General features: G+C 41.9%; 1 protein-coding gene across 1 annotated transcript in view; it reads right to left on the bottom strand.

Moving 5' to 3' along the window:
* Positions 1 to 23,312, bottom strand: part of DMD (dystrophin) — a 2,243,521-nt gene that overhangs the window by 212,698 nt on the left and 2,007,511 nt on the right. The window contains exon 62 of the mRNA XM_060293058.2: positions 527 to 587. Coding sequence (XP_060149041.1) covers positions 527 to 587 — 61 coding nt within the window. The remainder of the gene's footprint in view (positions 1 to 526; positions 588 to 23,312) is intronic.

The raw sequence follows: 23,312 nt of genomic DNA, 5'->3' as shown, positions 1-23,312 counted from the left end.
GTATCATTTTTGTTGTTGCTATGTGAAAAATGCTACACATCAAGAATGAACACCTCACCTCCACAAATCCAGAACTGCTACTGACTGCCTTTTGGGTACATCAAGTATTTATTCACCTAAAACAGTTTGGGTACAGATAGCTGCAGACACCTTCCATCTTTGTCTAAAGAAGAAGTGTGGGAAAACTCCTAAATAAATAAAATCGTTCTTGTAAATATTCATTGCCACTATCCATAATATTATCAGCAGCTTTTCGTTCTATTAGGAAAAATCCACACCACCTCCAATCACAGAACACGGCGTATACGCTGCCTTAAATGGATTTTTCCTAAAGGCTACTCCCTGTAGCATCAGCAAGTTTTCAGTGGTAATTTTAGCATGAGTTACCTATCCAAGCTTCCTCGGGGAAGAAAGAACTAGGTATTGTAGGCCAGGCTACCGTCGAGTTTTAAAAATAAATTCATCTGTGAATATACATATTAGCCACAATAAATGCTTTTTTAAGAACATGATGCTTTCAACTTACTTGATATAGTAGGGCACTTTGTTTGGTGAGATGGCTCGCTCCCAGGGACCCTGGACAGAAGCTGAAAAAGTGGGGGAAAAAGAGGCAAGAGGTCAAGTTCATGCAAACAAGAAAGACAACATTAATCTCCAGAATTACGATTTTACACTGATATTGGTCTGTTTGTTCAGTTGCCCATGAAGACAGGACTGATTAACCTGCTGTTCTGATCCTAATCTAAGAAAAACTGAACTCATTCAGGCACAAAGATAAATGCAAAGAAAAAAAAAATCCACTGCTAAACCTACAGAGCAGGTAAGAGACTGAAAGAGTAAACTGACGGGTTTTCTCTTATGCGTCTCCATTGGGTACTTTTCTTATAATACTTCCTGTTGCTGTTTCTCAATATCTTTTACTATTTGATTGACTGGGTTTTATTAGTTTAGCAGCTGAAACACCCCTCTGTGATATATTTACATTCTAAGTTATTGAAGCTAAAGTACTCCACTTATCACTCTGATATGCTTGTTTTTCTCTTTATTTGGTTTAAACAGAATCCAGTTTCATTTACCGATTACATGTTTAACTGGTGCCTCAAAAATGTCAGCTGACCAGCGTGATCTTATTAGAAAAGATAACTGAAAGTGAGAGAATGGTACCCGACACCACAGTGTAATAAAACTTTGGTGATGAGTGATGAATCCTATAGGTGAAATTAAATTTCCCGTACTGGGAATTTGTTTCATAAGGACTTTACTGTGTATCAGTCAAATCAGTCATCTTTAAACTGTGTTTTAAATGCTTAAGCTGTAGGGGTTTTTGTCTTTCCCAGAGTTGAAATACTTTGTATATACGGTTTAATATGATGGCGTTTTTTTGTTCCTTTAAGACAAAATAATCATGTTAGTAGACGCTATACCATTTCCTTAACAATAAAATCTTCCTCCTGAACAGCGTTTTAAGAAACGGGAGTTTTTGAGACATAGAATAGCATCAAGAATATAAATAGAAGAAGCATTCTTATTATAACACCTAGCAATTTTATGTGTATGTCCCGTCTTTCCTGAATTTTCATCCTGCTTATAATTTGAAACACAGCTGATGTTGACCATTGTTTCCTCCTATGAAAAGCTCCCTTCTAAATTAGTCTCACAGTAAATTCACTCCACAGTGTATTAAGATGTAACAAAACATCAAAGCTAATATATCCTTGACGACACTGCATAATATGAAAGAAAAGCTTCTAATAAAACTTTGCCCACTGCCAGACAATTTAAGGGTAATGAAACTACAGGTTCTTTGTCTTACAGAGAGTAATAGAGGGATCGAATCACCCAACCTTCAACCAGACATGCTGCTTTGTACCCTGGCGATATGTCATTTAAAAGATATAGAACGTGAATTTGTATTTAGCTACCTAATTGCACCTTTTCATTTTGGCAGATGGATTTCTAACATGGAGAAAAAAGACGTTTATCTGCTGTTTCGGAGGAGTCCCTTGCCTTCAAACTCTCTCTGTCCTTCTTTTTCTATTCTTGTCTCCTTTGCCTTTGTCATTCTCTGCCCAACTCTCCTCTTGTGTGTTTTTCTTCTCTAGGACACAGCTCTCTAGAGCAGATTAGTTCACAGAGTAATAAGAGCTGATTTGAGGACTTAGGCTGAACTCTCTGAACTGCCTGGCAGAGTCTGATGTTATGGAAACCTAAAAACCCAAGCCCTCTGTAGCATGAGACATGGTGGAGAGCCAGAAATCATAGCTCCTGGTTGCTCAGTGGGCCCTCTTCCTAAAATCACGGCATTGCAGAAGGAAGAAGAGAACTACAGAGAGCATTTGGTCCAGTTCTCATTGGCTGTATTGCCAAGTCTATGAATGTCTAAACTGAGAAACAATGCTTATCCTTTTCTTAAAGGTCACTATGGGCTGAGCCCCACCATCTCTCTCGTTATCCTTCTCCAGTTCTTTATCATTCTAATGGTCCAGAAAGCCTTTCTGATTTGGAGGATGTTGAGTACGTCCTCTGGTAGCAGAAGAGTCTGTTCGTATTTCCTATATTACTTCTAGGCATCTCTCAGAGAGAAGTGGTCTACTGGCTGCCTGGTTGGCCCAGGGGGGTGCTCCGCCTGAGTGAAACAACCTTCAAGCAGAAACTCTAGCAAGAAATAGGAGAAAAGTGATGATGCCGCGCTGAGCTCATGACCAGACCTGTAGGTATCTATACTTGACTTTGCATTGTTAAACATTAAAAGGAAAAAAAAAATTCCCCCCCGAAATGCCAGAGAAGTAGTCAGAACATGCTTGAACTAAAGAGCTGAATGGATTTAATTTTTAAAATTCCAAAAAATAAGTTCCAGGTCAATATGAAATTTTAAGCTTTTGTAACTGGAGTTCTTGTTAATTTTTATAGAGTATATTAATTGTATATGAAAATTGTTAATATTTTATTTTCTAATATAAAAGCCTTCTGCCTTTATGTGTAGCTATTAAACAGGACCGATAGTGAGATTCAGTGAATTTTTTGTGCTGAAAGATGTTTTTCCCCCTTTGATTCACAGTTTATAAATGCACCTAAGCAACTGCTTTGCAGCCATCATTTGAAGGTCTGAAATTTTACACTAAAAAATGTCCTTGAAGCCATAAAAAAAGAAGAAGAACCACAGCCTTCCCCCAGTCCTCCCCTGCCCCATCACTACCACAGACACACACACTGGAGCTACTTGCTTTAGAAATGACACACAATCGGACGACGGTTCTATGCGACTGGAATCAATGCTCCTTCTCAGGAGATTGTTAAACGGTTGTTGGGCAATTTCGCTTGGGGCTGCCAGATGATTCTGGTCTTGCATATATTCAAAAGTTGATCCAATATATGGTAACTCTCATAAGTGTGTCCCAGAATTATCATTTCATTTCTTGCAGGAATGCCAATGCCAACAACAGCTGTTTCTTATCTCAGTGTACCAGTGGAAGCTTGTCATCCGTCACAAAGCTCGCCTACGCGACAGACGCACATACGTCTCTTATGCCTGATGCGGCCATTTTTAGTAGCTCATCAAAAGCAGATTTACGGGCAAATAGTTTTTATGACACTAAGCTGTCCTTTGGTATTTTCTTATACAGATGCTTCTATAACCGCTATATGTAATTCCAATGCAGCTTTGTGATTCAGATTCTCGAGTGTAAAAATCATCCATTATCATATGGCAACAGCACCGTGGGGTACTGTCTGCTAAATTTAAATGGCAAACTACTTACTAGTTTATTTATTCCAAAACCAACCTCTGAATTTCCCCTTGCGTTACAGATGCAGTATGTTATTAACAGCAAGAAAGGATAGCACTTCTCCCTTCAAATGCTTTTCCTCCCTCGAGGTAACAGGATTCAATATTGTGCCCAAGGTATTTCTGAAAATCACAAACACAGGTTCCAGTGTTTAAGGGAAGTTCTTATTTCAACCGCTTTCTAATGCATGATGAACAGAATGGGCCAAGTGACGCACCCTGGTGTTAAGCCATGTTTTAATCGACACAGGGACCTAACCAGAAAATGAAGAAGAATGCTAATATCATTTAAACTGTGTTAAAAGAGCACTCTCTGGAATTCAGACTCTCATACATTCATTAACCTTTCTACTTTTTTTAAAAAAAATTAAATTTAATTTTATTTATTTTTTTATACAGCAGGTACTTATTAGTCATCAGTTTTATACCCATCAGTGTATACATGTCAATGCCAATCATGCAATTCATCCCACCACCGCCCCCACCACCCTTCCACTCTCCCCCCCTCGGTGTCCATACGTTTGTTCTCTACATCTGTGTCTCAATATCTGCCCTACAAACCGGTTCATCGGTACCATTTTTCTAGGTTCCACATGTATGCATTAATATACGATATTTGTTTTTCTCTTTCTGACTTACTTCACTCTGTATGACAGACACTAGGTCCATCCACCTCACTACAAATAACTCAATTTCGTTCCTTTTTATGGCTGAGTAATATTCCATTGTATATATGTACCACATCTTCTTTATCCATTCATCTGTCGATGGGCATTTAGGTTGTTTCCATGACCTGGCTATTGTACATAGTCCTGCAGTGAACATTGGGGTGCATGTGTCTCTTTGAATTATGGTTTCCTCTGAGTATATGCCCAGTAGTGGGATTGCTGGATCTTATGGTAATTCTATTTTTAGTTTTTTAAGAAACCTCCATACTGTTCTCCATAGTGGCTGTATCAATTTACATTCCCACCAACAGTGCAGGAGGGTTCCCTTTTCTCCACACCCTCTCCAGCATTTGTTTGTAGATTTTCTGATGATGCCTGTTCTAACTGGTGTGAGGTGATACCTCATTGTAGTTTTGATTTGCATTTCTCTAATAATTAGTGATGTTGAGCAGCTCTTCATGAGCTTCTTGGCCATCTGTATGTCTTCTTTGGAGAAATGTCTGTTTAGGTCTTCTGCCCATTTTTGGATTGGGTGGTTTGTTTTTTTTAATATTGAGCTGCATGAGCTGTTTATGTATTTCGGAGATTAATCCTTTGTCCGTGGTTTCGTTTGCAAATATTTTCTCCCATTCTGAGGGTTGTCTTCTCGTCTTGTTTATGGTTTCCTTTGCTGTGCTAAAGCTTTTAAGTTTCATTAGGTCTCATTTGTTTATTTTTGTTTTTATTTCCACTACTCTAGGAAGTGGATCAAAACACATCTTGCTGTGATTTATGTCACAGAGTGTTCTTCCTATGTTTTCCTCTAAGAGTTTTACAGTGTCTGGTCTTACATTTAGGTCTCCAATCCATTTTGAGTTTATTTTTGTGTATGGTGTTAGGGAGTGTTCTAATTTCATTCTTTTATATGTAGCTGTCCAGTTTTCCCAGCACCACTTATTGAAGAGACTGTCTTTTCTCCATTGTATATCCTTGCTTACTTTGTCATACATTAGTTGACCACAGGTGCATGGGTTTATCTCTGGTCTTTCTATCTTGTTCCATTGATCTATGTTTCTGTTTTTGTGCCAGTACCATACTGTCTTGATTACTGTAGCTTTGTAGTATAGTGTGAAGTCAAGGAGTCTGATTCCTCCAGCTCTGTTTTTTTTCCCTCTAGACTGCTTTGGCTATTTGGGGTCTTTTGTGTCTCCATACAAATTTTAAGATTTTTTTGTTCTAGTTCCATAAAAAATGCCTTTGGTAATTTGATAGGGACTGCATTGAATCTGTAGATTGCTTTGGGTAGTAGAGTCGTTTTCACAATATTGATTCTTCCAATCCAAGAACATGGTATATCTCTCCATCTGTTGGTCTCATCTTTAATTACTTTCATCAGTGTCTTAGTTTTCTGCATACAGGTATTTTGTCTCCCTAGCTAGGTTTATTCCTAGGTATTTTATTCTTTTTGTTGCAATGGTAAATGGGAGCGTTTCCTTAATTTCCCTTTCAGATTTTTCATCATTAGTGTATAGGAATGCAAGAGATTTCTGTGCATTAATTTTGTATCCTGCAACTTTACCAAATTCACTGATTAGCTCTAGTAGTTTTCTGGTGGCATCTTTAGGATTCTCTATGTACAGTATCATGTCATCTGCAAACAGTGACAATTTTACTTCTTCTTTTCCAATTTGCATTCCTTTTATTTCTTTTTCTTCTCTGATTGCCATGGCTAGGACTTCCAAAACTATGTTGAATAACAGTGGTGAGACTGGAAATCCTTGTCTCGTTCCTGATCTTAGAGGAAATGGTTTCAGTTTTTTACCATCGAGAATGATGTTTGCTGTGGGTTTGTTGTATATGGCCTTTATTATGTTGACGTAGGCTCCTTCTACGCCCCCTTTCTGGAGAGTTTTTATCATAAGTGGGTGTTGAATTTTGTCAAAAGCTTTTTCTGCATCTATTGAGATGATCATATGGTTTTCATTCTTCAATTTGTTAATATGGTTTATCACATTGATTGATTTACGTATATTGAAGAATCCTTGCATCCCTGGGATAAACCCCACTTGATCATGGTGTATGATCCTTTTAATGTCTTGTCGGATTCTGTTTGCCAGTATTTTGTTGAGGATTTCTTCAAATATTTTCTCGGGTCCTTTCTCTCTCTCTTTCTCCTTCTGGGACCCCTATAATGCAAGTGTCATTGCGTTTAATGTTGTCCCAGAGGTCTCTTAGGCTGTCTTCATTTCTTTTCATTCTTTTTTCTTTAGTCTGTTCTGCAGCAGTGAATTCCACCATTCTGTCTTCCAGGTCACTTATCTGTTCTTCTGCCTCAGTTGTTCTGCTACTGATTCCTTCTACTGTAGTTTTCTTTTCAGTTATTGTAATGTTCGTCTCTGTTTGTTTGTTCTTTACTTCTTCTATGTCTTTGTTAAACATTTCTTGCATCTTCTCGATCTTTGCCTCCATTCTTTTTCTGAGGTCCTGGATCATCTTCACTGCCATCATTCTGAATTCTTTTTCTGGAAGGTTGCCTACCTCCACTTCATTTAGTTGTTTTTCTGGGGTTTTCTCTTGTTCCTTCATCTGGTACATAGCCCTCTGCCTTTTCATCTTGTCTATCTTTCTGTGAATGTGGTTTTTCTTCCACAGGCTGCAGGATTGTAGTTCTTCTTGCTTCTGCTGTCTACTTTTCTTATATTTGGTGGATTTGGAGTTTAATAACATACTTGGGTCAAAAGAAAGCGGGGGCAGTTTATAAACATAAATAAAATACAGCATTCACTGGGGACAACAGAGAAACCTCACCTACAGGGTTATGAAAAAGGCACTAGGGAGGATCAACTAGCCACTGGCACTTGGCTCCTCAGAAGTATGCAAATTCCAGGAATGGTTTTATGGACACAGTCTACCAAGATCGACTCTAGAGCAACGTTTCTCGACCTTTTGCCACTATGTGCCCCCTACTCCAGGTATCTTTTTAGACATTTTTGTTCCCGATCACCTTATGCCACAGATATACTGTACAGACGTCTGTTTCTGTATTGTATGTATCTGTGCTCTACATATAAAGAGTAAGATTTTTACATCCCCCCCAAAACCAATTTTTGACCCCTTGGGGGCAATATCACTCCCGTTGAGAATTCTTGATCTAGAGGAAGTGATGGAGGGGGTGGGGGAGAAAGGAAAACCCCTTCTGTGCCTGTAACATGACCTCAACTAGCTTATTTGATACTGAATGACCTGTGAGGTGGGTATTATTATTATTTTATTTTGCAGATGATGAGTTAAGATCACATGGAATGATACATCTAACGTCACAAGTCGGTAAGTATTAGATCCTAGTTTTGGTTTATTACTCAAACTTAAGTCAGATGATTCAGGAAATGGAGAAAACAAACCTGTCGCCTGTCTACTCTGTACCATGCACCGTGTGTTTCTTAATGTAATCCTTCCAAACACCCTCCGTGGTCACGCTATTCTATTGCTGCACATAAAGAAACTGATGCTCATAAATGATCAGTAAAGTAGCCCAGCTAGTAAACGCTCACACAGCTAGTAACGAGTGTATCCAGGATTGCCACCAGGTCTCCTTTTCCCTGGTAACAGAATTTCTAACTGCTGGGTACAGCAAGGTTCCCAAGGCTTATGAATGTCAGTTGAGGATATTCACGTGAGGCTTCTGGGAAAGTTCTTTAAAGGTGGCTGACTAAATTGAAAGGCAGCTTCGCCCTTTTCCCATCCTCTTTCTTCCTGCCTTAGATGTCATGATGTCCAGAGCTATAGTAACCAGGAGAACAGAAGCCATCTTGGTTGCAGTTCCCCAGAAGTAGACAGAGACAAGGATATGAGTGCAATGAGTTTGAGCCATGATTTAGGGAAGCGCTGGTAGAAGAACCGGAAGTGAGACACAGAAGGGAGGAAAGCTGATAAAGTCTGCATTACTGCTTCGGACACCTGGGGCCCGGTGCAGCTGGGGCTTCAGTGCACAACGCACTGAAGAGTTACCCCTCGCACCCCCCAGGGGAACGGGGAACTTATCTACTATTGCTTGAGGGCTATTCCTGGAGTATGTGGAGTCTTTAACTCCCCGGCGCTTCTGGCCTTCCCCTCGTGCTGATGAGCAGGTTTTGACGGCCAGAGAAGAAGGCCTTAAAGGCAGAGTCACGGGTATGTGTAGCTGCAAGCCTAGGCTTGGTGAGCCTGGGCATGGTGAATGCAAGAGGGGATATGGGCAGGACTCTGACAACTTATGCTTCAGGACCTATGCACTAAGAATGACTGAGGAAAAGATGAGAAATCTGCCTTCCTGACGAATATGCAGTTATCATTCCGGTTTCTCTCTGGATTTCTATGTGAGAAACTTATAAACCCCTACTTTGTGTAAGCCATTGTTATTTGAGTTTTCTGTTACATTCAGGCAAAGCTGCTTCTAACTGAACCACTCTCACCCACTCAAACCATCTGTGGTTGCTCACATCATTCCTGGCTTACATTTTAAATGGCTGAATAGTATTCCATTAATGGAAGTACCATGATTTATTGAAGAAGTTCCCTCTTTGGGAATATTTAGGTTGTTTCCAGTTTTTCACTGGTATGAGTAAGGCTGCAATGAACATCTCTGTAGAGAAACCTTTGCACACATTTTTGTTAATTTTCTTAAGCAAAATTCCTAGAAGTATATTTACTTGATTCAAGGAGAGGAATATTTTAAAGGCATTTTATACAAATGACATTCTTGCCAACAGGAGTCTTTCTTTATTGATCAAGGTGGAAAGAGAAAACTCTACAGTCCACAGGTCAATGGCACTCAGTTGGTATAATTCTCAAGGCACGTTAGATATACTGCATGATACAGTGGACTATCTGAGAATGTGCCTGTCACATCCCCTCCTTCCATGATAGCTTATAAACGTTTTGAGCTCAGAAAGGCATTCAGCACAGTGGCTTTCTATCTCAAATCCCAACCTAGAGTCCTGAGGGGTATCTAGATCACTAAGGGTGTCCAGAACACATATTCAGAAGGACTGTATTTGAGTCCTGACTCCACCGTCATTGCACCATCTGAAGCAAGTTTTGTTTTCTCCCTGAGCCTTATTTTTCTTATATGCAAAATGGGAATAATGATATCTCCCCTACCGAAATGTTATCAGGATAAAATGAGAAAATGGATACAAAATTGCTTTGCAAAATGTTCATCACCATAAAAATCATGTTTGTAATCACATAGTTATGGGATGTTGTCTGAATGATAGTAATCCTGGAATCAAGCTCTCTGCCTCAACTGGGCAGCACTGGTCTTTAACCTTTGGATCCACTCTTAATGACTATTAATGTGCCTCATACAGTATAAAGTGTGGCAGAGAGAAATGCCTTTGAACATTGTCTAACTGCCTAGGCTTCTGGTACTCCTTTCTTCATCTCTGTCTGCTTAGACCAATGCCATCTGCCCAACAGAATCGTCATTCTTAGGTAGACCATTTGTGCACTATTCACCAGCGTGAATGATGAACAGATTAGTTCATATATGATACAATGGGAAATAGAGGGTCATAGAATATTTCATAATCAGAGCTTTCTGATGATGAAAAGATAAGAAGATGGTTCTTGTGGTGCTATACACAGTGGCTTAGAGGTAGGAGAGTGGAGTATGACAGGTAGTTCATAAGGGACTTTGGTGCCCAGTGAAAGAGAAATCATAGATGATTCTACACTTCTAAGACTTAGTAGGCAATTGGGAGTTTCACAGACAGGAAAAATAAACTGGGAGGTGAATTTCAGATAAATTATGTGTTTAGGTTAAAATATTTGTAAGGTGGGCTTTTCACTGAAACTCAGTGAAAGAACAAGACTGTGAGTACTGTAAGTACTGTAAGACTGTAAATATGGTAGCTGAAGCTATAAAAATGGCTGGACTCTTTAAGGAAAGAAGGCTGTTAAGAGAACTGTACTCTGGGGAATGCACCAAAATGGTGGTGGCAATAGAAAAGCTGCAAAGAACTGTTGGTGGGAATGTAAACTGATACAGCCACTATGGAGAACAATAGGGAGGTTCCTTAAAAAAACTAAAAATAGAACTATCATACGACCCAACAATCCCACTACTGGGCATATACCCTGAGAAAACCATAATTCAAAAAGAGTCACGTACCATAATGTTCATTGCAGCTCTATTTACAATAGCCAGGACATGGAAGCAACCTAAGTGTCCATCGACAGATGAATGGATAGAGAAGTTGTGGCACATATATACAATGGAATATTACTCAGCCATAAAGAGAAACTAAATGAGTTATTTGTAGTGAGGTGGATGGACCTAGAGTCTGTCCTACAGAGTGAAGTAAGTCAGAAAGAGAAAAACAAATCCCAAATGCTAACACATATATATGGGATGTAAAAAAAAAAAGTTTCTGACGAACCTAGGGGCTAGACAGGAATAAAGACGCAGACGTAGAGAATGGACTTGAGGACATGGAGAGGGGGAAGGGTAAGCTGGGACAAAGTGAGAGAGTGGCATGGACATATATACACTACCAAATGTAAAATAGCTAGTGGGAAGCAGCCGCATGACACAGGGAGAACAGCTCGGTGCTTTGTGACCACCTAGAGGGGTGGGATAGGGAGGGTGGGAGGGAGATGCAAGAGGGAGGAGATATGGGGATATATGTATACATATAGCTGATTCACTTTGTTATACAGCAGAAACTAATACAACATTGTAAAGCAATTATACTTCAATAAAGATGTTTAAAAAATTAAAATAAAAAAGAGTGGTGAAGGCCAAACCAGATCATACAAGCTGATGGAGCAGGTAGCCAGAGGGGAAGTGGCAGGATTAGGTTCTAACCAAGCATTTGAGAAGCTGTGTATGAAGTGAGGATAACGTAAGTGCAGAGGGGGAGCTTCTGAGGGTTAGTCGTGCCTCTCTCCTGTCCTGTAAAGCAGTCCATTTGATTCGTTTCTTTATGCAATTTGTTTAGGGTCTTCTTTATAATAATAAATTACATGAAACTTATTTCTACCTTTTTTTACGTCCTAAGGTCATAATCAAGATTATAATACAGTGTTTCAGTTTTCATGTAGTTATCAATGCCACATGTATATGTATATATGTCATTTTTCCTCACTGCAATTGCTTTCTGTACGATTTCTATCCTCTTTTGATCTGATCCATATAGTTCCTGTAGCAAGAGTAAGTTTTCTGTCATTTAAATGAAAGGCCAAGTTAAATTTAACACTTTCCAAAACATTAAAATAAGAATAGTATTTTATATGTCTATATCGTATATCAAAAGTAAAGATTCAATGAAAACTTTAAGATCACTTACTAAACTTTCAAAGATGGGCAGATTTTCCATAAAGATTTCAACAGCCAAGACAGATGGGCTACATTCCAGAGGGGAAGGTCACAGGAGTGATGAATGAGACCTCTAATGTCTGCCATAGCTGTGAAAATCTTTACGGCTAAGTAAAATTCCTCACGAATAACAACCTGTAAATATTATATGAGCTGTCAGACAGATAACACAGCTCTGAGACCATCGCGTACGGTGGACAGAATATCACACCATGGGATCTGTCATTTAGAATATCAGGCTGCCATTTGATCTGGGAAGTCAAGAGTTCACACTAAACTACTTGGCAAGATGACTGAGTTGTGGAGATAATCACTATGTCTAATATCCAGCGCTGTTGGCTGCACAGTCCCACAAAGTCTAATAACCAATATTTGGTGACATTACTCGAGAGCAAAGCTCCTTCAAACTGACTCATACAAAACTCCAGGAACCTCACTGTGATTATTAAGACAGTAAGAGGGGCTTCCCTGGTGGCGCAGTGGTTGAGAGTCCACCTGCGGATGCACGGGACACGGGTTCGTGCCCCAGTCCGGGAAGATCCCACATGCCGCAGAGCGGCTGGGCCCGTGAGCCGTGGCCGCAGAGCTTGCGCGTCCGGAGCCTGTGCTCCGCAACGGGAGTGACTGCAACAGTGAGAGGCCTGCGTACCGCAAAAAAAAAAAAAAAAGACAGAAAGAAAAAAAATCAAGCCTCATAAGGCCCAACAGAGGAGGATAGGTGTCTATATAAATCGAGCCATGACTGACTCATGGAATTTCTGAATAATTTCTAACAGAATTGGCTGACTGTATTACGACAGAACTTTCCTCTGGGTAAAGGTGGCTACAGTCTTTAGGCCATCTGGGTTAGCTAGGTTACTAACAAATCAGCGCGATATTGCCAGGTGCGCTTAGTATCTCTCCAGATGTGCTTTTAAAAGACAGCAGGCAGACAACACCATTTGCTGAATGCTCTCTGTGTGAATGGTATTGTATTAGGCACCAGGGAAATTTCGAGGAAAGTAAAATTTGAAACCTGAGCCAGTAGGGAGCCACTCAGATATTAAAAACCAAATGACTATAGATGGGATGTATATCCATTTAGGAGGCAAGATAAGAGTGAGAGAGCTAAGAATATGATAGCAATAAAAGCAAGAAGAGGGTGGGAGAGAGTACATTTTGGCCTCAATTCTTTACTCCATTGTAAAAGAATTAAATATCTATACCTTAGTCAGAGCCACAGGGCTGGCACACTGTGCTTCCCAGCCCCTTGTCCTTGGGCTTGACCATATGATTTGCTTTGGCCAATGGGGCTTCAGCGGACATGATATGAACAGAAGCTTGTGCTCTTATGCTCTGGTGAGCTGCCATGAGCGCATGCCCCAGGTGGCCTCTGATCCTTCAGCCTGGGCCTCAAAACCCACCACATTTAGAGACAATCTGAACTGATCCAGCAGCCAACCTGTAGATCAAACCTAGCCCACCTGCAGCCTGAAGCAGAGCTCCCCAGTCAAACTATCTAGATCACCTGAACTATAGTTGACCTGTAGACCCGGAAGTATGACAATAGAAACTTTCCATTCTCATAGAGGAGGGCGAGAGAGCAAGGGAGGAAGAAGGGGAGGAGGAGGGAGGGGGAGAGGGTGCGGGAGAGAAGCAAGAACATCAGAGAGATTAAAGATTAGAAAAATAGGGGGCTTCCCTGGTGGCGCAGTGGTTGAGAGTCTGCCTGCCAATGCAGGGGACGCAGGTTCGCGCCCCGGTCCGGGAAGATCCCACATGCCGCGGGGCGGCTGGGCCCGTGAGCCATGGCCGCTGAGCCTGCGCGTCCGGAGCCTGTGCTCTGCGACGGGAGAGGCCACGGCAGTGAGAGGCCGGCGTACCACAAAAAAAAAAAGAGTAGAATAGAAAAATACTCGCAAGCCAAGCCTCCTCCAATTGTTACTAGCCACTTCCTCTACTATCGTCCAAAGAGTTAATGGGGATTATCCCCTTTAGTTAGTTAATGGGGATTATCCCCTTTAGTATATGCAGTTGAGACTTGTGGGTTGCCACCCACTAGTCCCTGGAACCGCTTCTCTGAAGCTGATAATCCGTAATGGTTACAAGCGTGAACTTGAATGTGTTATTAAGCTTCTCCCGTCTCAATTTTCTCTTCCGTGAAGTGGAGACAATAATATTCCTTAGTTTACAGGGTTGTTGTGAGGATTAAACAGGTTAACCCATGTGAGATGCTTTCCTCAGTGTTAAGAGCTCAATATTGTTTGTATTCCTATTCCCACCCCTATTATTATTATCATAATTAATGTAGTGAGTTATCAGGATACGTATTCTATTAACTAACTCACTGCCAGTGTGAGGAATCCCAGGGTAACCAGGCAAACGAGAGAGACTCTATGGTCCTAGAGTTAAACAGACTGTTAACCACCAAGTCATGGGCCTAGGAAGCGACTCCGCTAAATAATCCCTCTTCTTCCTTTCCCGGCCGTTTTCTGACTCTTCAAAAAAATTTTAGGCAGTTCTCATAGAGTAATAAAACTTGAAAGAAGACAAACCTTCCTTTGGGCATTCTGATGTTGGTGTCAACTACAAAAGTCAGCTGTGTTTTATCATTCTATATTAGTATTGCTTAGGAACTCAAAATGAGTAGGTAAGCATTTATAGAAAGAAATAAAACATTTCATTTTCAGTTCTATTTTCAGTTCTGAGTTTTAAATTAAATTTCACATTACCAAACTTACTATCTTCTTTTTTGTTCTATTTAACTTGGTGCAGGTGGTTCATGTTAGGGTGATTATCTGACCTGTTCTAAGACATAAGCCGTGTTGCCCTTTATTTTGCCCTAAGATAGCAAGGGTTCTAGTGAGCTTCTGTGTTGGGCTCCAGGAATAACCAAGGATTTGGTTTCAAAACTTTCCCTCTTCTCCTGACAGCTCTAAGGGATGCATCTGCTCCAGACTGCCTGGGCCAAGTCTTTTGAGTTAGTCTTTCTCTTGATAGCTGGCCTAGGTCAAGTTCTACAACACGAACTCTCACCTTTTACCTTTTGAGACTAAATCCCACTGTCCTTAACTCACATCATAAATGAGCTCATTCCATTCCATTCCATTCCTCTTCTACATTTTCTCCCAGACATTTCCTGCTCAGATTTTCTCTTTCAAGTCAAATTGCCCCCATGTTGACTAATCCTTCAATTATTCTCTCGTCTGCCTATTTCTAGCTCATTAAAACATTAGCACTCTCTAAAATCTATATTTATATTCATTATACATACATAAGAAATCCCTTTTCTGGACAAAAGGGCTATAAGGAGGCTACAGGTGAAATTGGAAAGGGGGATAGTCATCATATCAGAATGGATAAGGAGAAGGGAGAACCTGATTTTCATCACTGAATACATCCTGTGACTCTTGCTAAGTGAAATCAAGGGCCAAGTAATCAGAAACATCCTCTGCCAGATTCCTATCAGATGAAACAGTCTGCACCTTTTTTTGTTTGTTTGTTTTTGCGGTACGCGGGCCTCTCACTGTTGTGGCCTCTCCCGTTGCGGAGCACAGGCTCCGGACGCGCAGGGTCAGCGGCCGTGGCTCACAGGCCCAGCCACTCCGCAGCATGTGGGATCTTCCCGGACCGGGTCACGAACCCGTGTCCCCTGCATCAGCAGGCGGACTCTCCACCACTGCGCCACCAGGGAAGCCCCAGTCTGCACCTTTGATTTGCATGTAGCTGCAGGGACAATGTGCATTAATACTAGTCTATACAGAACATCTCATGTTCCTCACTGTAGAATTCCTCCTTCCACTCCACTCCTGTAACACCCACTATTTACCACAACTATAGAGGGTCATGGTTGTTTTAATAGGTCTATCTCTTTTTACAGGTCTAACTCAAATGATTTAGAATTTGAGCGTCCCAAAGCCAGGATTCTGTCTTTCTCATCTTCCTATTCCAAGTGCCTAGTGTTTGTTAAGAAATACGTGAATGAATGAATGGATGCTACAGGCACAGTAAGTCAGATCATGTCACTTCTTAGCTTACAAACCTCCCAAGTCTTCCCTTCATGCTACGAATAGATTCCGCCTGCTTTTAACTGTAGTCGACAAGACTCTACCTGGTCTGGCTACTGGGTGCTCAATGACCTCCTATTATTCAGCATCTTGCTGCCTCGGCTTCAGTCATACTAGCCTCTTTATTTTTCCTCAACCCCCCTAAGGATGCTCCCATCTCAGAGCCTTTGCATTTACTGTTTCCTCTACCTGGAACGCTTTGCCCCCCCCGTATCTGCCTGGTGTGCTTCCTCATTTCTCTATGAAACGTCACCGCCCTGACCACCCCATTTAAAGAGTTCTTTTCCCCTATCACCTCTAGCCCCTTTAGACTTCTTTATTCTTTTTTGTTTTTTTTTTTTTTTTGCGGTACGCGGGCCTCTCACTGCTGTGGCCTCTCCCGTGGTGGAGCACAGGCTCCGGACGCGCAGGCTCAGCGGCCATGGCTCACGGGCCCAGCCGCTGCGCGGCATGTGGGATCCTCCTGGACCGGGGCACGAACCCCTGTCTCCTGCATCGGCAGGCGGACTCTCAATCACTGCGCCACCAGGGAAGGCCCTAGGCTTCTTTATTCTTCTTTATCAAACTGATCATGACCTGATTGCCTTCTCCTATTAAAATTCAAGCTCCATGAGAGAGAGATTTTCTTCTATTTACTACTGTTTCCCCAGTACCTAAAAAGAGTTTGACCTATATTGGTCATTGAATAGACATTTGTTGAGTGACAAAAGGAATCAATTCTTAGCTGGCTGAAAATAAAGTGAAGCTCCTAACTTTTTTAGGACATTAGACTAAAGTTCTTTCCTATCATATTAGAGTGGGAATAATCCTTAGAGTGCGCAGTTATTCATTCAATCAAGGCACATCCTGCATCTATCTGCAAGGTGTTAGATGCATGAAATTTAAAAAAAAAAAGAGCATTGCATGTCCTTTACCCTTGTGGCGCTCACAGTCCAACCCGTTTCCTTTTATGATCTATTTTACTGAGTCTCCTTCATTTTAACCCTTGCCTGTCATTGGTATGTATCCTGCTGAGCTTTAGGTGTGGGGCAAGGGGCTGATGTAATTTTATGCTGTCCCGAAAGTCCTTACCCATTAACGGAGCTCATGAGGTCAGACACCTTAAACAATGATCATCACTACATACACTGGACAAAATCATCAACATCGTTATGAAAGCAAGAGTAAATCAAGTTACCCAGTGACTAGAATGAGTCTATTATAATGCTTCTTTTCTCAGATGCTTCTAAATGTCTGTCAGTTACATTGCTCTGTCACAGATTGGGTTCTCCAGGAAGCAGACGCTAAGACAAAGTTCAGAGAGCAGGGTATTTAGTACGTTGTGCCTTTGCGATCGACACCTATGGAAGGGAGAAGGAGGAAGCAGGAATGGCAACAGGGAGAAGTCAAACAAGGATGGGGGCCCAGTGACAGTCTCACTCAACCCCTCAGGGAGCTGCCCGTGGAAGGGGTGTGATCTTAGGCAAGGTAGCTGAGGCCATTCCCGAAGGGACAGACAACTGAAGGTTGTCTCTACATTCAAGGGGACCTAGAAGTGCAGAAAAGTAGTCTCAAATGATTCCCAGACAGAGGGCATTCTACTTAGTGTTCCATGTGACCCTACTGCAGTGTCCCCAAACTGTCCAGGGGTTTGGTATACAGGAGTGGTCCTCAACCAGGGGCAATTCTGCCCTCGAGGAGACATCTGACAATATCTGGAGACATTTTTGGTTATCACAAATGAGGGAGAGTGGTACTGCTGGCATGCAGTGGGGTGAGGCCCGGGATGGTGCTGGACATCCTATAATGCACAGGACAGCCCCCACGATCAAGAATTGCCTGGCTTAAGATGCCACCAGTGCCCAGGTCAAAAAAGCCTGGTTACAGCCTGGCCTGGCTTATGAGATGCTCTTCACCCTAGATAGATAGTAAATAAGTGAACCAATCAGATGCTCTCTCTTAGAGAGCCTGATTGTAACACCCAGAGAGAAATTTAGATGGTAGAGAGGTGGGGAAGTTCGACAAAAGTCAGGGAGCTAAAGAAGAAAACAAGTGACAAGACAGTGGAAACTATGAGTAAGGAGAAGGTGGAGGGAAGAGAGCAGCTCCGTACTGAGAGCCTGAAGTCTACAGCAGCAGAGGCAAATACAGAGAGAAGCAAACACATGCTGCATGGCGAACGTTGTTCCCCATCCTTCCTTATGTTTCCATGTATCCTTAAAATGCCCCTCATCACCTAAGCCCATCCTTGTTCCTTCCAGCCTTAAGGAGACACAGCGCATTCCAAAGCACATCTGCAGTAGACTGAAATCAAGATGATTGTTACTGCTGATATCTGAAAGTATATTTAAAAATTCAAAAGGGTGGTTTTTTAAACCAGGAATAGTTTATGTAAGTCTACAAAAAAAACCAAAATGCCTTTTGTCCTCACCTCAAAGTTCTCACCAAAATGTATTTTCTAATCCCAAACTGGCTGTGTTCTGAAAATGGAAAACATCCAAAGAGAAGAAACAAGAGTAATGATTTTTGCCCACAGGGATGTGATTCTACCATTTCTGTTGTGCAAAGCTTTGTATTTTGGGACAGATGACAAAATGCTACCCTAGGCCAAACGCACAAATGCCTTCATTTTCTGGGGAGTGTAAAAATATACCTTTCAGAGCCAGCATTCCCGTAAAACAGTGCCCATGTGTCAGGAAACTGATCCACTGCTGTGATGCTGGTCTCCCTGCCCTAGGTCCTCATGAGGCCCAGAGGAATCTGTCATGATGAGGAAGATGAAATGGGAAAGAAACAGGTGCCTGCCTCATCTCTGCCATGCCACGAGGCTAATTTCCATGCAGGTATGCGATGAAGGAGAGGTGGTTGGTGACCAAGCTAAACTTCACCACTTAGCTCGAGGGCCAGATGATGCACAGGGTATCACAGTAGCTTCATGAAGCCTATAGGAGAGGTCCATGCTCTCGGTGTCCTGCTCAGATCCCTTCGCCCCAGCTGGCATACCCACCCCCAGCTGCTGTGAGCACTGGCTGCTGTGGGCCCACTGCCCCCAGCTCCAGGGTACCTCCCTCAGGGAAATGGAAACCGCCTCGCTGCCCACTACGCCCCAGAAATCCACGGCCAATGGCTGACTGACACGGGGGAGCAGAAAGCCCAGCTCCCTTGCCTCAAAATGGGGCCAACTGCGGGGGGCAATTCGTGCTCCAGAGTTCCTGGTGGGATCAGGCTGAAGGGAGCCTCCGCCTCCTTGCTTAGCCTGACTCCCTGACCACTGTTCCCCCTACCTCATCCTGCTACCCTCCCTCCCCTTCACCTGAGAGATGCTCTCTCAACAGCTTACTTGTACAAGAAACCTTGTGTAGGGCTCTCCTTCTGTGGAAGGTTACCGAAGGCGAGGGTGGTCAACCATCCTCGTGAGCCCGGGACGGAGGGGGTTTCCTGGGACATGGCAGTTTAAGTGCTAAAAGCAAGAACATCCCGGACAAACCAGGACAAATGCGCATCCTACCTCCGGCAGACAGATCTCTGGGTCCTGAGCTTTGCCTCCAGGGGCTTGGGTGCTCTGAATAACATAAATAAATTTGCTGGTGTGCTGGTAAACCAGCTGTGCCAAAATGAAAAAGCCAAGTCTTGATTTGCAGTGTTTGCCAGTTTGGGAGGTGGGCGGAAATATTCCCACTATGGCCGATTTCAAGCTACCGAAGGTCAGTTTAACAACCAGCTCTCAATTCCTGTATATATAACACTCGGCTCTCTTGACCTGGCAGAAGCCAGTTCAAGCGCACAAATTCCCACAGCAGAGACTGAGAACTTTCCTAAGCTGCCTTCTGTGTTCAAATAAATGGGTATGTAGGGCCAATGATGCAAAAGTTTGTTACTAAGGATACTCTACAGCAAATAATTCTAAGCTCTAAACTGGAGAATATAAATTTGAGCTCAAGGCGAAAGGGCCGTAGAAATAGGTTTTGAGAAGAGAGTGTAATGATTATCACCGTGACTTCCTTTTGCAGGTATCTGAAAGGCTAACTTTGAATTTACGGAGGCGTTACCAGCGTCACAGATAGGTTAGACGGCATTTGTTCCAAATTCCCAACACTCAGGACAGCACGTGACTGCTGAAGAAATTGGCTCAAGTTGTTTAGCCCTGAGATTTTACCTGATGGCTTTAGGCTGAAAATCATCTCACATTGTACCTGCAAGCTTCTTCCTGACTTTTATCATGATGGCTTCTCTAAGCTGATCTGAGCTTTAAATTATGGGCCTACTCGAATTTCAAATTCATCCATCCCCTGAGGACAATGGTAGCACAGATCCCAGCACTGTTAAGTGAAATGTCAGCAATTATTAAGTGTGCTTAAAGTTTTTCCCCCTACCTTTTTTTAAGTGTGTGAGTGGAGGGACGTGGCGGTGAAGGTTTGGCAACTCTCAAGATGGAAACAAACTTTTCAGCCTTATGTAGCAAGGAGAAACCGCAAGCACTTGGGTTACTTTAACAAGAGGAAAAGAGTCAACCAGGGATTTGATTAAGGCAGTTAAGATTATAAAGCCTGCAAGAAATAAGTGATCAGTTCTTTCTTTTTACAGTGTCTCATAATCTGAGAAATAGAAGATCACTCAGTGAAACCCACAGCTTTTAAATTCAGAATAAATAGTAAAAAGGAAATTCGTCTTCCGGAGTTCCACAGCCTTCAATAGAGTTTAATACTGCAAGAGGTCACTGGGTTAAGAGCTAGAGAACAAAAAGTTTTGCCTCTACTGTTTTTTTTCCATCATAAAAGAAATACATGCTTATTAGTAAAAACTCTTCAAAAGTAAGAAGAAAGTAAAACATAACAGCTGTTTCCATTTTGATTTAATTGATTTTCAGTCTTTTCTTTACGTGTACCTTTCTGCTGTTTATATTGTATTTTCTAATAGAGTTGTGATCACACTGTAATGTTGAAGACAGCTTTTTCCCTTAATATATTACATGGCACAGTAGACATTTAGAAAAAGGACTATGTAAAGTTATGGATGCTATCAGTCATTGCTGAGAGGCAACATAAGAGGTCAAATTATTTATTGAGTGTCTACTATGTGGTAGTCACTATGCTAAATTTCATGCTACTGTGTTTTAACAATGGGAGGAGGAAATTTACCTCTTCTTTTGGGTATAAGACATAATTCATTCTGTGAACGCTTTTACTGAACATTTACCAAGTACAGATACTGGGTTAGGTACTGGAGGATATAACTGTCAACAAGACTAAAATCATCCTGTCCTTATAGAGATTAGGATCTGCTCATTGATTGCTTTTTTTTTTTTTGGTGGTACGCGGGCCTCTCACTGCTGTGGCCTCTCCCGCTGCGGAGCACAGGCTCTAGACGCGCACCCTCAGCGGCCATGGCTCACGGGCCCAGCTGCTCCGCGGCATGTGGGACCTTCCAGGACCGGGGCACGAACCCGTGTCCCCTGCATTGGCAGGCGTACTCTCAACCACTGCGCCACCGGGGAAGCCCAGATTACTTTTTAAAATAGATTTTATTGATTGATTGATTGGCTGTGTTGGGTCTTCGTTGCTGTGCGCGGGCTTTCTCTAGTTGTGGCAAGCGGGGGCTACTCTTCATTGTGGTGTGCGGGCTTCTCATTGCAGTGGCTTCTCTTGTTGCGGAGCACGGGCTCTAGGCACATGGGCTTCAGTAGTTGTGGCATGCAGGCTTCAGTAGTTGTGCCTCGTGGGCTCTAGAGCGCAGGCTCAGTAGTTGTGGCACACAGGCTTAGTTGCTCCGCGGCATGTGGGATCTTCCTCGACCAGGGCTCAAACCCATGTCCCCTGCATTGGCAGGTGGATTCTTAACCACTGCACCACCACGGAAGCCCCTACTCATTGATTATTCACCTATTCATTAGTTACACAAGTAACTGTTGAGCTCTTATAATATGCCAAACACTGCACTTTCAGATTAGAACCATGAAAAACATCTTCGGAAAGGATAGGAACTACTTACACTGAGAATTAAATGCAAGGGAATGAATGCTACTTTTACGTCTAACACACTGAGAATTAAATGCAAGAGAATGAATGCTACTTTTACGTCTAACACACTGAGAATTAAATGCAAGAGAATGAATGCTACTTTTATGTCTAGTTTGACTCTAATAGGAGGATACTAAGTTACACTACCAAGTTGAGAGTAACGATACTAATAGCAAACACTTGTATGGCACTTATGTGCTAGGCACTGTTTTAAGTGTTTTACATATAATATAAACTATAAACATAGTGGAAGTTTGATCTTCACTATAAAACTATGACATAGTATTACCATATTTCACTGAATTGAAAACCCCTTTGGACATAAGGTATATTTTGATTTCTGTTAAAACATGGGTGGGGTATGTCAAATTTGATGAAATATGTTATTATTATCCCCATTTTACAGATGAGACAAAAAGAGATTAAGTATCTGAGCCAATATTTGACCCCAATTAATCTAGTTTCGGAGCCTGTACTTTTAACCAATATCCCATGTCATTGGTGGGATGACATTTGGCCCAGGGGCATCGAGAGAAAAATTCAGCCTCTATGAATCAACTTACTGTGGCCAGACCAAGAGAAATAGAAGAGAGAAAAATCTGTGGCAATATCGGATAGACTAGACAGTCGCTGGCCTGCCTGCTAGTTCTTAATGGGTAAGGCAATGCGAGGTGTGGCACGGAAGTCCAGAAACTGGGTTCTAGTCCCAGATTTATTATAACCATCTGTATGATCTCGATTATGTCATTTGGTCTCTCTGCCTCTATTTTATCATCTGTGAAGTAAGGGCAGGGCTAGAGTTCTTCAGTACCCCTCAAATTTTTTTTATTGCAATCCACAGAAGGAATACATTTTACATTGTAACGTAGTATACAGAGACAGACACACACACCTAACTGAAATCAAAGTGTCAAAATGATACTTAACCTTGCTTGTGTAATGTACTCCAATTTTCTATTTTCTAATCTGTTCCATTTCATTCCATTAAAAAATTGCTGGTTGCAAGTCATTACACTGATTGCAGAATTCACTAATGAGTACTTTGAAAACAGTTCATATAGATACTCTCTAAGCTTCTCTCCAGTTAGGAAATTCCACAGCACAGGGGGACTCCTGGGGTGGGCCTCAGAGCTGGAAACCCCAGGAAATAAAGAGTTGACCTTTCTGCCTTATAAATACTCATTTTCTTTTCAATTGGATCGTGTTTTTACTACCTTCAGCAGAAAGTTCTCATTATTAAACTATCTGGCAAATATCACTTTAGCGCAAAGATTCCCATAGTATGTTCCACAGCATGTTTAGTGAGAAATTAATTGGTATGCCTGAAAAAGGTTTCCGTAGTCACATAAGTAGGATGTAAGAGTCACTGACACTGTGCTCCTCTTAGAGTTTCAATGTATATTAAAAGCTCCAAGAATTCCAACAGGAAAGAAATTTGCTTACATTTATAACCTAGTGATTTTCCAATCTTATTGACCCCAG

The sequence above is a fragment of the Globicephala melas genome, chromosome X, assembly GCF_963455315.2.
Source record: "Globicephala melas chromosome X, mGloMel1.2, whole genome shotgun sequence".
Taxonomy (NCBI): domain Eukaryota; kingdom Metazoa; phylum Chordata; class Mammalia; order Artiodactyla; family Delphinidae; genus Globicephala; species Globicephala melas.
The sequence above is the reverse complement of the archived record's forward strand: the minus strand, read 5'-3'. Positions and strand labels throughout refer to the sequence as shown.